The sequence below is a fragment of the Meleagris gallopavo genome, chromosome 4 (genome assembly GCF_000146605.3).
Source record: "Meleagris gallopavo isolate NT-WF06-2002-E0010 breed Aviagen turkey brand Nicholas breeding stock chromosome 4, Turkey_5.1, whole genome shotgun sequence".
NCBI classification, from domain to species: domain Eukaryota; kingdom Metazoa; phylum Chordata; class Aves; order Galliformes; family Phasianidae; genus Meleagris; species Meleagris gallopavo.
The window spans coordinates 10621768-10636773 of NC_015014.2; the positions used below are offsets into that span (position 1 = coordinate 10621768).

Here is a 15006-nt window from a genome sequence, read left to right on the forward strand (position 1 = left end):
GCGGTGGGGCTGGCGCTGCTAGGGGAGACAGCCGGGCTTAACGTCAGAAAGTTCACCCGGTGTACGGCTGCCTGCTTGCGTGGCAGAGAGATCGAGACGCGTTTAAGGTAGCGATGACTCGATTGCCATCTTGACGAGGTAAAAGGGCTAGGCTGCTCCTCGCAAGTCGGCTTCTAAAAATCAGAACTAAAAAGAGCATTTCTCTGGGGCCGCAGCAGCACTTGCTCTCTGCCATGCTACAAAAAAAAAAAAAAAATACCTTCTGTAATTTTCTCGTGTGCTGATGGCAGTTCCTGGGTTTATGCCTTTTGCTTCACGTTGAAGGAAAATATGAAAGATGGAGAGATAATGACCACGGCTCAGCACAGCTGAGCACACCCACTCGCTGTGCTGCGTCAGTGCGTTTGACCAGACGCTTCACATGTTCACTTTGCATTCATTTTCATATTCGTGCCGGGCCTTGTGAGCAGTGTGATGAATTAAGTACAGTCATTAGGTCTGGGGCGTATTAAACCTCTTGTACAACATTAGCTCGATTTCTAAAATGTCAAAACCTGAAGCATAGGCTGGTTTGTAATTCTTAATGTACCTTAGTGGTACTTGTGCCATTTTCCACTGCTTCTGCTTTCACACTAACAAACGTAGTGATCCCACACATGCAGGCTCTGTGTTTAATATAAAGTCACCTGGAGCATTCTAACTAACTTTTTCTTCTTATGGAGTCACTGAATGTGATCGGATAGCAGTGGATCAAGAAAGAATTCTTGAGGCTTATTACTTCGAGAGCAAAGTGTGAACGCTCATTTCTTTCCACTGTGTTTACACATGATGTAATGTAATTTCATAAAAATATTAACTGGTGTTTTTTTCTGCAAAGTAACTGAAGTATGCCTCAATTCTGAACACAGATCTTTCCTTTGTAGCATTTAACTGAATCAACTCTAGCTACCTTTCTGTCTTCACTTGTAACTTTTATTAGTGCTTGTATGTTCTGCGTAATTCCAAGCAATTACAAATCCTTCTCTGTCATTCTAACATGACAGTTCTATTATGAGTAATGCCTGCAACAGAAGAAATAAACTATGGTGTATCAAAGATCGTAAGAACATTGACTTGAAATGCTTGTGATAATATTTTAATGTGTCTTCGTTTTAGACACTTTTCTGATAAGTGACATAACTGGATTTAGTTTGCAGCATGTGGCTTCAATAAATGATACTGGCAAGGTGTTGAAAAGTTTTTTTGTTAGTAGTTATTCTTCCTCATTCTTTCACCTGCACCTTCAATCCATAGTTCTTGCAAAATTTGTTGATCCAAAATAACCACTCTATAGGTAGTAGCAGACATATGTTTTTGTGCTCCGTCCTCAGTTCTGTTCTTGACTTGGAAAGCAGAAATACAGATGTGAACTGAAGTGCTTCTGAATACCAGTTCCTCCTGCTGACTATACCTAGCAATTAATGCTGTGCTGCACTCTACCACATGCATCCCATATTTGTTGCTGACTTGTGTTTTGAGAGTTCATTGTTTGCATCTTGAAATCAGACAGTCCTGTTCGATGCATTAAACTAAACTCTACTGAGGTAACAGCATATGAGTGTGTAACCTGAGTTCAGTCTGGTTTTGGACACCTATTTAATCTGCTCTAAACTAGCAGTTCTGAGTAGGATTATCTTTTTTTCTCTCTTGTGGGTAGCAATCTTTGTAGACATCAGGACAGTCCTGGAGATGTTGTGGAAGTGACTAATATTATTTTCTGAAAATAGTTTAACACCACTATAGAGTTTTGAATAAACTGGTGCTTCATCGTGTAGATGGGAGCAGGAATGCCTGATCCTACATCTCCATACTGGCTTTGTAGTTCTGTTTCTCCCTCCCGCCCCCAGTACTCTTTAAATGTTTGGTGCACTTACATCTCTGACTTTGAGGCAGTTCAGAACATTTCACTGCAGGTGGTTATTTTCACATATAGTGGCATTAGAGGAAAAAGAATTGAGAGGCTGTTGTGTTACTTAAGAACCAAGGTCTGATTCAGCAGTGGATAGACTGTTGAGACTTCAGTGTAATTTTCCCATCAAGATTAGAATCATAGAATGGCCTGGGGATTAGAATCACAGAATCATAGAATGGCCTGAGTTGAAAAGGACAACAGTGATCACCCAGTTCCAACCCCCTGCTATGTGCAGGGTCGCCAACCAGCAGACCAGGCTGCCCAGAGCCACATCCAGCCTGGCCTTGAATGCTTCCAGGGGTGGGGCATCCACAGCCTCCTTGGGCAACCTGTTCCAGTGCCTCACTACCCTCTGTGTGAAAAATTAGGTGGAAAGCTTGTTGAAGTAAATGTCATAAACTAAGTGCTTGAAGCCGTTTTGGTGTAGTCTTTTAGAGGGACCCACTCCCTTCTTCTCCTCTGTTGCTAAATTTAAACTAAGCACCAGACTGGAAAGGTGGAAAGTGCAGTGAGCCTGTCTGGGCTGCTAATCTGTATTGCCCAGACACAAACATCTACCACAGGTTAGGGAGGTTGGGCAGGGAAAGCAAGCTCCTGAGCTGCAGTGCTTTGTCTGCTGGAGCTTGCTCTTATAACTTGTAGAAATAGCTGTATGTGTAGTTAGAGATAAGGTGACGAGGGAGGAAAGCCCTGCCCGAAGGTAGACAGTATGGTCTGCCTGCTCAAAGTCCTTAGCCACACAGGCTTTTTTGGAAGAAGGACTCACCCAGGTGAGGCATTTCCCTTGGGAAGCTGTAAGGAGAGTAAGTGTTTCACCTCTGGGCACTCTGCGCCTTGCAGACTACAGCACTTTCATTAAAAAGCAGTAGAATATATTCCTGAAGAAGGTATCTTTGTCTTCATCGAAACACAGGCAAAATCCATTCTCTCAGTCGCCTAGAAAATTGCCAAACATCGTTAGACTTTTTAATAATAAACTTCATGTTTCTTGTTTGCTTATGTAAGAAAAATGTATTGAAGTTAGAATTGCAAATCCTTTGTTCCATGCCAACAATGAACATATCAACCACTGGACTACGGAGTGAGTTTTATCAGTATTTTTAAACATTCAGATGTTAATAACATCAGTGATGTCATTAAGATTTACTTTTAGGCTCTTAAAAAGAAATGAAAATATTAAAGAAAAAATAGCTGAAATAAGCAACAGCCACAAGAAGGCTGGAGGCATGACTGAACGATTGCATTCATTTGTGTCTGATGAGAGCATCTTTAGCCATTAAAATAATTTGGGAATTCAAAACAGGAATAAGGCTGCAACTTCTGAAAGAAAGCACTGAAAATATTCATGGTAATAATGGACTTAAAGATTCAATAACATCTTAATTTCTTATCTCTGCTCCGCGTAAGGTGTCAGTCTCTTCCCTTCTTTCATATTAATAGTATCTGTATGGTTCATTCTAACTGAAGCTCACAGGGAAGCTCTTAGTGAATAGGGTTAAATGTAATAAATATGCCATATGTATACCTATTTTATTCTTGCTTTCTTCAGGAGGCTGAAACTCATGACTTTTCATTATATAAAACCCATATGTAGTAAACGGCCTACAAAGCTTTAGTTTGGAGGGACAAAGATATACTGCACATCCAATACAAGACAGTTCTTTTCATAAGAAATATTGAAATCCTTTTCTTGGAAGGATTGTGCAGGTTGTGTGGAAATTAGAAGTATGTCAGGATTCCCTGACAGTTAGTCTTCAAGCTGCTGACAGAAAGCACAGGATATTTAGTTCTTGCTATTATATGCTTTTCTAGGAAGCACATGCATTCTCAGATATAATTGCAATTTTATTTTACAATCGAGAAATTGGAGAGGAATGGAAAAGCGAATTTTAAGACCTAAGCCATTACATCGGTTCCTTTCCACTTGTATCTGAGTGTATTTGCCTTGATTGCTGTCTGTTTTTAACAAAGGGAAAAAAATATAGTTTGCTTTTTTCCTCTCTGAATCCTGCTAGTAATAACTTGAAATATGTACTGTCTTCCCTGCGCTGTCAGTAATTCTGTTTTTTGTTTTTTTCCTTAAGATCTGGAAGACAGATCACCCTCATAATTGGTGCATGCGTGTAGCCATCAACCGTGCATTATGGCAGACAAATTAACAAGAATTGCAATTGTCAACCATGACAAATGTAAGCCAAAGAAATGCCGTCAAGAGTGCAAAAAGAGTTGTCCTGTGGTTCGAATGGGTAAGAGATGTATCTTAACAAAGTATTTAAGCACTTCGGGAAGTTTGAAGTAACGTGCAGGTGAGAATGGGCCAGGGTGTTGGGTTTTTTGTTCTTTGTTTTATGAAGACTGCAAAAGTTGAACATTCATCATTGAAAGCATGAGCAATTCATAGCAGTAATGCCGATTTTGAGGCCTTCGAACGATTTAAAGTTGCTGTGGCTCTTGGTAGGATCATGTCATTGAATACTTGGGTCGGAAGGGATCTTTGAAATGATTGACTCCCAACCCTTGCCGTGAGCAGGGACACCTCCTGCTAGACTAGGTTGCCCGGGGCCCCTTCCAGCCTGGCTGTGAGCACTTCCAGGGATGGGTCATCCACAGCTTCTCGGGGCAACCTCATCCAGTGCCTCACCACCCTCACCATGAAGAATTTCTTCCTAATATTTGACTACGTGTTCTTCTTTGGAATTTAGCAGTAGTAGCAAGAAATAGGATACGTCAGAAACTTTCTTGAGTTAATGTTATTCTTTATCACCAGGAAAACTTTGCATAGAAGTCACACCACAGAGCAAAATAGCATGGATCTCTGAAACACTTTGTATTGGTTGTGGGATTTGCATCAAGGTAAAAGTTTATCTGCTTTATATAAAGTGATAATATTATTATGCTAATATTACACTATATTACTATGCAGACAGTAACTTCACAAAGTAATTTTGTTTCCCTGAATAATCAGACCTTGTTAGCTGTTACTGTTAAAATTAAGTAAAGTACTGTGGTAGGTTACTGAACTGGTGGGGATGTAGGTTATATCACTTTGTTTATAACTTTGTCTTGGGGTGGATGGGAGTTTGGCTGGTTGGCTGGCTGGTTTTGGTGGTGGTTTTCTTGTGTTTTGGTGGTGGTTGTTTTTTTTCTGTTGTTGTTGTGTGTCTTGGTGGGTTGTTTTTGTAACAGTAGACACCAAACAATCTCTTTCGTAAGACAGCTATCGCATATATGCTGTTTAACTTCTGTCATTGACTGACAGTCTGCATTGCTGCTTTAATTTGAAAAGTGTGCTATAGTCTTCCTTTGGAGAAAGTTGACTAAACAACCGTGAAATAGCTTTTTGACAGAATATCCCAAGTTGGAATGGACCCACAGGGATCATCGAGTCCAATTCCTGACTGTAATATAGAAGTCTGTAAACTCCAGTCATTAAACTGCTGAATTAAAAAGTCATTGACATAGACTGTAAATGGTTTGGTGCATTTTACTGAGAAGCAAAAAATCTTTAACTGATGCAATGTAGCCAATCTTGTTTTTGTGAAAGTTCTTTTTTGAAAAAAAAAAAAAAGCACACAGCTAGCTGTGCAGTACCAAAAATAAGAATGCTGTTATTAAACTGTTTGTATGCACAAGTAACATAATACATAAATATGTTTAAATTACAGAAATGTCCTTTTGGAGCCTTGTCGATTGTTAACTTACCGAGCAACCTGGAGAAAGAAACAACACACAGATACTGTGCCAATGCCTTCAAACTTCACAGGTATTTTATTTTCCAGATCAATGTAAAAGACAAAACTTTTCAAGATTTTGTTAGTCTAAATTAGGAGCTCATATCCAGCTATTCATGGTTATTGGCTCAGTAGCTTCATTTTTGGATGCTAGTGACTGTTTTTCGTATTTAAAAATACAGTAGTGAAATTAAATGCAAGTGTGTTATTTTAGAGAACAAATGTTTCTGATTAAAAACCAGAGTGTTCTTAATTTTTGCTGCATCACGTATTGTCAGATTAACAGTGTAGGTTTAAATAATCAGCAAGTCTGAAAACAGGTTTGTAGCATTTATTTCACTTCTAAATCTCGGTGTGTGACAGCATTAAATCAATTAACCCAAAGTTATCGATGTCGCATGCAGGTTGCCTATCCCTCGTCCAGGTGAAGTCCTGGGTTTGGTTGGAACCAATGGTATTGGAAAATCAACTGCCTTGAAAATTCTAGCAGGAAAGCAGAAGCCAAATCTTGGAAAATACGATGTATGTATCAGCAATAAAATAGAGCTGGCATTGTAGATAGCTGTTGTTATACAATTTCAGCAAATGTTCCTGCATAGGAATGTGGTAGAATTTGGAAGGACAGTGGAGCTTTACCTCTTGACAGCCACAGGATCTAATTCCACCCAGAAACAATAGTAGAAGGATGCTTATTACAGCACCAAGTATTCTTTAGGCTTTTTTCCTTTGATTCTTTTAAAGATTTCTGATTACAAAAAATGTGGTTATTGTTAATTGTTGATGAGGACGTTTCCAACTGTACACTTCAATGCTATGTTCTGAAAATCCTTAGTTTGTTCACGTTGCCAAATACTTAGACATTTTGATAGTCTGCTGGCCATAAGCAGTCAGCCAGGAAAGTAATTTACAAGACTTTGTTTAACTAACACTACACCAAAGGTCGTTATTATAGAAAAGGCAGTCACTACTGTGACTCTTCTTATCAGACAGTATTTCAGTTATCACTTTCCCACCTTCACATCACCTTGTGATGTCTATTGAACTTCTATTCGTCTGTTTCTTTATCTGAACGAATAGCATTTTAATTAATCATCCATTTTATAGCTGCCACTTGAAACTACAAAGAAGTAACAACTCTCCAGCTGTATCTTCCATCCTTATTTAAGTTTGGTTTACAGTATTTTGTGGACTTCTTGTTTCAGGTGGTAGATTGCAGAAATAGCAAAACTTTTGAGTCTTTGAATGTACTTAATTGAGTTGTCACGCGTTCAAAATCAGACTTTCCATTGAAGAGCCAAATCATTATAACCACAGAAACACGTGGTATGAATTGAATCTTACATGCTTTAAAATTTAGGAAGCATTTCCTCTGGTATTTTTGCTTGGTTTGGAAATGCAGTTGTATTACTCTGTTTCTGTACTGTGTTAACCATCAAAATAATTAATTTGGCATCATTGAAAGTAGTAATGCTGTGCAAAATTATACTGTTCAGGTTAAGTTTTTTCCCTCGGGTGATTGCTCTGAATAGTTTTGTTTTGTTTATTGTTTGAAGTGTTGGATTTTTCTTGGGTTTTCCTTTTTCCTCTTCTTTCCTTGGAAACATTATCTGTAAGCAGAGATGACGACTGGTTTTTATTGCATCTTCCGTGCAAGTTGATTTTATCAGTCTACCCCTTTCCTTTGGATTAGCTGCATCAGCTAGCAAATACATTCCTTTACAGTAATCCACACCATCTTTTTGCCCTGTGACGTAGTTTCACTCGCACATCTTAATTGTCCAGGTGCAAATGTAAGGTGCTTTTCTTGAGAGAGCTACCGACAGTGCACCTTAAGCAAAAATATATCTCAACTCTTCTCCATTTTGCAGTTGGTTTGTTTTGTTCTTAACACAACTTTGTAGAGGCAACGAAACAATTTAGGGACTAGCTTTTATCCAGGTTTTGTTTTTTTTTTCAATCTTGCAAACATATTCCATTTGCTGTGTTGGTTGGCATTTTAAAATCATACCACCTAAAATACACCATCAGAAATGTCTTAAATAAAAATGGGCTTTAATTTTGTCACAGGATCCACCTGACTGGCAGGAAATTTTGACTTATTTCCGAGGTTCTGAATTACAAAATTATTTCACCAAGATCCTGGAAGATGACCTAAAAGCTATCATTAAGCCTCAGTACGTGGACCAGATCCCTAAAGCCGCAAAGGTAAGAAATGCCACTATTTCATGGAAAATTAGGAGCTTCTTCTGATACACTTCTTTTTATTTAAAGATTTTGTTAAAGTGAAAAACTCACCTCTGTGTGCAGTAGTTAATCTTGATATAGCATTGTTGGGTTATCTGTACTGCTTATCTTTTAGGGAACAGTGGGATCAATTCTGGATAGAAAGGATGAAACTAAGACACAAACTGTTGTATGTCAGCAGCTTGGTAAGTAAGTTTCCAAAATCAGTATTTATACTGAAAAAAAATAAGTTGCTGCAGATGTAATGGCTTAAATTCTATCATCTTTTTTTAAAAAAAATCTAAAATGTAAAGGTACTTTGGCAGAAAGCTACCTCAACCAATGCCAATAATACTTGTTAGTGTCAAAGGAAAACTAATCGATACGTTCTAATTAACAGAATTAAATGCAGTTTCTCTTTCATGGTAGAACATGTTTATTTTAAAACTGGAAAAATTCCAGTTACCATCTGCTTTTCTTGCTTACTTAGAACTCAATCAAAATCTTAGCATCTCCTATGGTGAGAAGCATTGCATGTAGAAAATATTCTGCAAGCATGTAAAAATTCTTATTCTAAAAGCTGTATGTAAATAATTCTAATGGGAGTAATATACTGGTTTCTGAGAATAATTTAATTAATAGGAACATCTGCATAGTCCCGCCTCAATAATTTTTGTACGTGTTTTGGATTCAGTTGTCAACTAAACTGAGGTGTTAATTTAGGTGTTGCAAAAAACTAAGATCAAGATTCTTTTTGGTAGGCCTCGGTAGTAAAGGTGGGCTAAGTTGTACCAGAAGTGTGGTCTGTGACAAGAAAACAACTGGCTTTATCCATTCACCGTAATGTTTGGAGGACTGGATATAAGAACTTTTCAATATGGTCTCTCAAGAAGTGATTGCGAAAACGGTGTACTTTCTTCTTAGAGACAGAGATCTTCAGTAAATATATAGTGGAAAAGAAAACAGGAATGTAATCTTTATACCTGTTAGGAAGCAGTCATACAAATGAATCAGCTATTGTTGCAGGGAAGTCATTACTTGCTGTGACTCCTCTGAATAGCGTTATGGTGATTCTGTATAAACTAACTTACTTTACTTCTCTGTTTTTTTCCTCCGTGTAGGATGTCCGCTGTGATTATACATGTGTACGTAGGTAACAAGTGTCTGAATTGTTTGGTATAATATATCTAAAATTAGACTCTTATTTGCAGACTTAACCCATCTGAAAGAAAGAAATGTTGAGGACCTTTCAGGAGGAGAGCTTCAGAGATTTGCTTGTGCAGTTGTTTGCATTCAGAAGGCTGATATGTATGTTTAATTTACTTCTATTACACATTGCTTCTACTAACCTGTCTTAGAGTGTGCTCCTTTAATGTTTATGTTTTGCAAGCAATATTTGAACAAAAGATAGATTGATTTTTACGCTTTGTCCAATTTGGCACCTTGGATCTATTTTTCTTTCATATGTAGTATGTTTTTTGTTTTGTTTTTAATTTGTCTGACCAGAAATATCTAATTTCATAGAGGTAGCTGTTTGTCAGTGTACCTCAATCATCTCTGAGTAACAAATGGATAGAAATGAGATCCTTCCCCATTTCTGGGGACTTGTTTCCCTCTTCCTCTGTATTGCAGCCAGGAAATACAGGCTATATCTAGTCTGTGCTGTTACTTAACTCCTTGGACCAAGAAAGCAAGATCATAAGACTGCGTTTTCTGGCTTTTATTTTGTTGTTATTTTGATGTGATCTGTGGGGAGATTATGTCTTTCTTCCGGTCTCCTACAATTGGTGGATTTGCACTTCCTGTTAAATTTAAGATGGATCAAAACTGAGTGCATGGGATTCCTAACTGGTTGGTGACTTCTTGTAACACAACTTTTTCAGACCTTTAACAATTCCATGTTACACTAACCAAAGATTTAAGGCAAGTGTCAGTAAACAATTTTCATTTTTGCTCTCCACCAATAGAAGTAATGGAAATTTTTATTTCTGTGTGTTTAGTGGTTGAAATGCTAGTATTAGATTTCAATTTGTTGAAAGTTTACCTTCTCTAAAATATTACTTTTTCTTTTGGGGTTAGCTTCATGTTTGATGAACCTTCGAGCTACCTGGACGTCAAGCAGCGCTTGAAAGCTGCTATTACTATTCGATCCCTAATAAACCCTGACAGGTAAGTGTAACTTTGAAATGTTGTTCTACTCTGCAATAGTAGTCAACTGTACAGAGTTTTTTTTAAAAGTCAGTCCATCTCCCTCTAAGCGCGAACTTCTCAGTATGGTACGTTAATAGATGTTTAAAATATTCCAAGCCAGTAGTATCTTATTTTTTATGGTGGAGATGTCCTATAGTTTCTCTAGTTAATATTTCAGCATTGGGGAATATTTTGTACTAAGTAAGTGAAAATATTGATAGCTTGTGTGTATGCAAGACCACATAAACATGTTTGGGGTTGAAATATAAAACTCTCCGACTGCTTTTTTTCAGGTACATTATTGTTGTAGAGCATGATCTAAGCGTGTTAGATTATCTCTCTGACTTTATCTGCTGCCTGTATGGTGTGCCAAGTGCTTACGGTGTTGTCACTATGCCTTTCAGCGTAAGAGAAGGTAATTCTTGCCATATCTTATTTCTTAAACCTACAAAAAATTCTGTGGAAGAAAAAATATTTAAGAAAATACAGTGAATGTGTATTTTTTGTTAGGTAATTTTTTGGCAACTAAAAAATTACTATTCTGTACAGAAGTTCGTGGGGTTTTTTGTTTTGGGGGGTTTTTTTGGTTAGGCATTTTTAATTCCCTTTCTCTCTTCGTAGGCATAAACATCTTTTTAGATGGCTATGTTCCCACTGAAAATCTGAGGTTTCGAGATGCATCTCTGGTATTTAAAGTGGCTGAAACAGCTAATGAAGAAGAGGTTAAAAAGATGTGTATGTACAAATATCCAGGAATGAAAAAAAAGATGGGAGAATTTGAACTATCCATAGTAGCTGGAGAATTTACAGATTCTGAAATCATGGTGATGTTAGGGGAAAATGGTAAGTGGAATTCTTGTTAGAAATGATTCCAACAACCCTTTGCCCCTAAAGCCTTTCTGGAATCTGGGGGCCAGGCTGCTAAATGAATGTTTTTAAGTCAAGTTGAATGCTCATTTCCTAGTGAAGATGTGCCACGAGCTTGCTGTATAAATAGTAGGAACTTGAAGTTACTTGAATGTTAAGAATACCATTATTTTATTTGTTATTCCATTTTAAGGACTCACTCAAATGGGCAGGATGATTACTGCGCTGGAAAGCTTAGCCATGCATCTAAACTGCTGTAGCTTTAAATGTCTTTTTGATTTGAAAACTAATAGCAAGTACTGCTTGCTTAAAGTAAATGTAGGAATACTCAGCAGTTTCATTTTAAAATGTGTTCTTTACCCAGTCTTTATTTTGTTCTAGCACTGACTTTACTAGAAGTCCAACTTAATAAATAAGTGTCAAGTATACGTAATTTGTATCTTATTTTAGGAACTGGCAAAACTACGTTTATCCGAATGCTTGCAGGAAGACTTACACCTGATGAAGGAGGTACTACTTAGTTTTAAGTGATGTATTGTGTTTAAGATAGGGGAAAGGCTCTTGTTTTCATGATAAACTTTATGTTTTTGTAGGTGAGGTCCCAATTCTAAACGTCAGCTACAAGCCACAGAAGATCAGTCCTAAATCTACAGTATGTTTAACTCTTATTTATTAAGTATTGTGTTTGCTGCAAAAAGCGTGTTCTTAGTACACAAGTAGAATTTGTTGATGCCTAGAATAGAATTAAAAGAGCATGTTGTTTTAAATTATTTTCTTGTAGCAGGATACGTAAAACTGAGTGGCATAATTTTTCTTTTGATAGGGAAGTGTTCGTCAGCTACTGCATGAGAAGATAAGAGATGCCTATACCCATCCCCAGTTTGTAACTGATGTAATGAAACCTCTCCAAATAGAAAACATCATTGACCAAGAGGTATTAATGGCCTAAGAGAATATTGTAATTTTTAAGCATTAAAGAAGAAACGTGGCTCACTTCTCTCTCCTACCCTTACTAGGTTCAAACACTGTCTGGTGGTGAGTTGCAACGTGTTGCGTTAGCTCTTTGTCTTGGTAAACCTGCAGATGTCTACCTAATTGATGAACCTTCTGCTTATTTGGACTCTGAACAACGTCTAATGGCTGCTAGAGTCATGAAACGGTAAAGTGAAGGCAGTGGGGAAAACGCTTAACGCTTTCAATAGCTTTACAGTAAGTTTAAATTCAGATCTCTCTCCATTCTGTTTCTATTTCAGTTTCATTCTCCATGCTAAAAAAACAGCTTTTGTGGTAGAACATGACTTTATCATGGCTACGTATCTTGCTGATCGGGTGATTGTTTTTGATGGCGTTCCTTCCAAGAACACAGTTGCAAACAGGTAAGAGGTTCGTTGGGTAAGCAAGATACAAGATGACAAAATAGAAATTAATTGTTTGTCAATAAAAATAAAGAGGTGAAGTATCCTGGGCTGTGGAAATTAAGTCAGGAGCTGCTCTCGCTCTTTTATTCTAGCCTTAGTCTACTGCACAGGAGTTGAACTGTAGTCCCAGGAGGATGAGTAGGCGGCATCAATGGGGAAGGATGAAGAAAGGGCTGTTAACAGACTATGCTTAAGGAAAATAACTTCCAGATGCATTAAAAGAAAACTGTGAAGAAGGGCTGGTTTTGGCACCTATCTAAATACTGTGGGAAGTGCAAGTTCTGACAGCAACATAGTATCTGTGCTTTTCACATGTTCAAGTATAAAGCTGTCCTTTTTGGATTTCTATACTTCTGTTCCCATAAATAAATAATTTCATATAAACCATGGAAACTTTGAACAGTAACCATAGTGGAAATCATGCTTGTAGAGCACTGTAATTTGGAAGTAGTTAATAGGAGCTAGCTGCAGTAAACACATTGGTCTTCATATGTGCTAGCTTGCTTGTTTCTGATGACCCCGTTTGTCTGAATTATTAAAAAAAAAAAAACACCCAACTGCAAAACTACTTCTCAGCATCATGTTATGATTTTTTGTTGCAACTTTTTTTTTCCAATACATAAATTATTTATGTGCCAACTCGCAGAAAAGTATGTAAATATAGTAAGAATGCAGAGGCAGCAAGGAGCCTTCTAGTGACATGCTGAAGTGCTGAAAATATTGCAGATGTACAGCAAGTACCTGCTCTCAGTTGTGTTACTGGACCTGAATGAGCTCAGGCTGGAAATCAAAGCTCTCTGTAGTCTGGCATAGCTGCCAACACAAATATGGAACATCTGATAACTTAGCTGGAAATTATGCACCGTCTCTAACATTTACCTCTCTTAACAGTCCTCAGACTCTCTTGGCTGGAATGAATAAGTTTTTATCTCAACTTGAAATCACTTTCAGAAGAGATCCTAACAACTACAGACCAAGAATAAACAAACTTAATTCAATCAAGGTAAGCACCTTTAGAGCGATGAAGCCATGACTGCTTACTGTAAATCTGGGATTTAAAATAAGGAACAGAATGAAGGCTAGCATGCAAGTCTTGCTGTGCTGGAAAACAATACCTGGGATGAGTATTAAGAGTAATAAGTAAAGTAGGAAAGAATTGAGCTAACTGGCTTTACTTTCAGCTATGTTCAAGTCTGCCCAAGGCTAACGCTGACCTTTTTTCTCTTTCCAAGGATGTGGAACAAAAGAAGAGCGGAAACTACTTTTTCTTGGATGACTAAATATGGAATCTGAGCATCTTTTGTAACTGGCCCATAGAAATGCGTATTCAAATCAAATATTGATGGATAAGAAGGTTCAATTGGGTTTTAGATCACTTCATTTTTTTGGAGCCCTAACAGGTTTTAGCCTGTGCTGCGTGTAACATCCGAGACCAATAGCAGTGTAAAATCTAGTCTGACTAAAACTGCCACTTTCTATATTTTGGTGAGACAGCCCTATTTCCAGAGTTATAATTCCAAATAGACCATCCTGAAATTGTGCAAATGAGTCTCCGGTTTTTTCAAAATTACCAGGAGGTTTTCAATTCTATCTGTTCTACTCACATACCAGGTGCTTACTGGACTTCCGAATTTTTTAAAATCATTGAAGCTTTTCTGTACAAGATGGAGACTTACCAAGAACGTCAAGATACAGAAGATCCTCTTATTTTAAAAAGGCTGAATCTCTCTGTATGAGGGTTTCATAAATAAATATCCTCCAAACTTACAGCTCTTCTGTGATACGGTGCAAAAGTTCTGATGGAGCAGTGTCTGTGTGGTTATAGGATGTCACGCACACCTTGATCACATTACAAAAAGAAATAAAAGATGGAGTACCAACCACCTACAACAGTGTAAAGAAGGACATTACATCTTTGAGTCCTCAATCCGTATGCATCTTATCAGGCCTAGGTACAAGAGAATAATCCAATAAAGTCTCAAGGAAAACACTAAAATCCTGTCAAGCTTCTGTAACTTAAACTTGCATAAGTGAAGTAAGATCCTTGGCTGGCTTCATGTCCCAGCTGCTTTGCTTTACACACTCTGCCGTAGAGGAAGAAGTAGGTTTTCTAAGAAATAAAATGTTTCCAAAGTACTGATGTCAGCAGAACCTTCCTTGAGTGTACTGCAATCCAGCTACGTGGACCTAAAGAGAATGTGTGTGTAGAAGCCTGTGACAAAGCAGCACTTTTATGGAAGAGGGTAGGGCAGCATTGGCACAACGTACCTCAGATTTATCAGGTTTAAGAAGCTGAACCAATATGGCTTCAGCTTTTATGTACACAACAGAGCATACCTTGTTGCTCAGAGTTTGAACAGCACTATAATGAACTCAGTGGCTACATCCCCCAGGATTCACATAGTTCAACTTGAAATCCTGACTGGATTACAAAACATGAAGGCCCCCCAACACAGCCACTACCATTTTGGACAAGAACAGAAATGCAGTTTATGTGCTTTTTAAGTCAGTTTTGCAGCTTGCCTACGTGTTGCCTGCTGAGTGAGTACATACAGTCCTGCTGCTGTTTACTGGTAGTTCTGTCAGCAGAACTAAACCACACATCTAATATCACTACGACAATTTC

At 37.8% G+C, this 15006-nt stretch overlaps 1 protein-coding gene across 1 annotated transcript; it reads left to right on the forward strand.

The window, feature by feature from the left end:
- Positions 1 to 4035: 4035 nt before the first annotated feature.
- Positions 4036 to 14516, forward strand: ABCE1 (ATP binding cassette subfamily E member 1). The gene is made up of 17 exons (XM_003205419.4): positions 4036 to 4197; positions 4719 to 4804; positions 5617 to 5714; positions 6087 to 6204; positions 7750 to 7887; positions 8042 to 8111; positions 9117 to 9213; positions 9985 to 10074; positions 10389 to 10510; positions 10717 to 10938; positions 11413 to 11472; positions 11556 to 11614; positions 11786 to 11896; positions 11979 to 12121; positions 12216 to 12338; positions 13272 to 13383; positions 13613 to 14516. The coding sequence occupies exons 1-17, from the start codon at positions 4095 to 4097 to the stop codon at positions 13658 to 13660; spliced, it is 1800 nt and encodes a 599-aa protein (XP_003205467.1). The 5' UTR covers positions 4036 to 4094; the 3' UTR covers positions 13661 to 14516.
- The last annotated feature ends 490 nt before the right edge of the window (positions 14517 to 15006 follow it).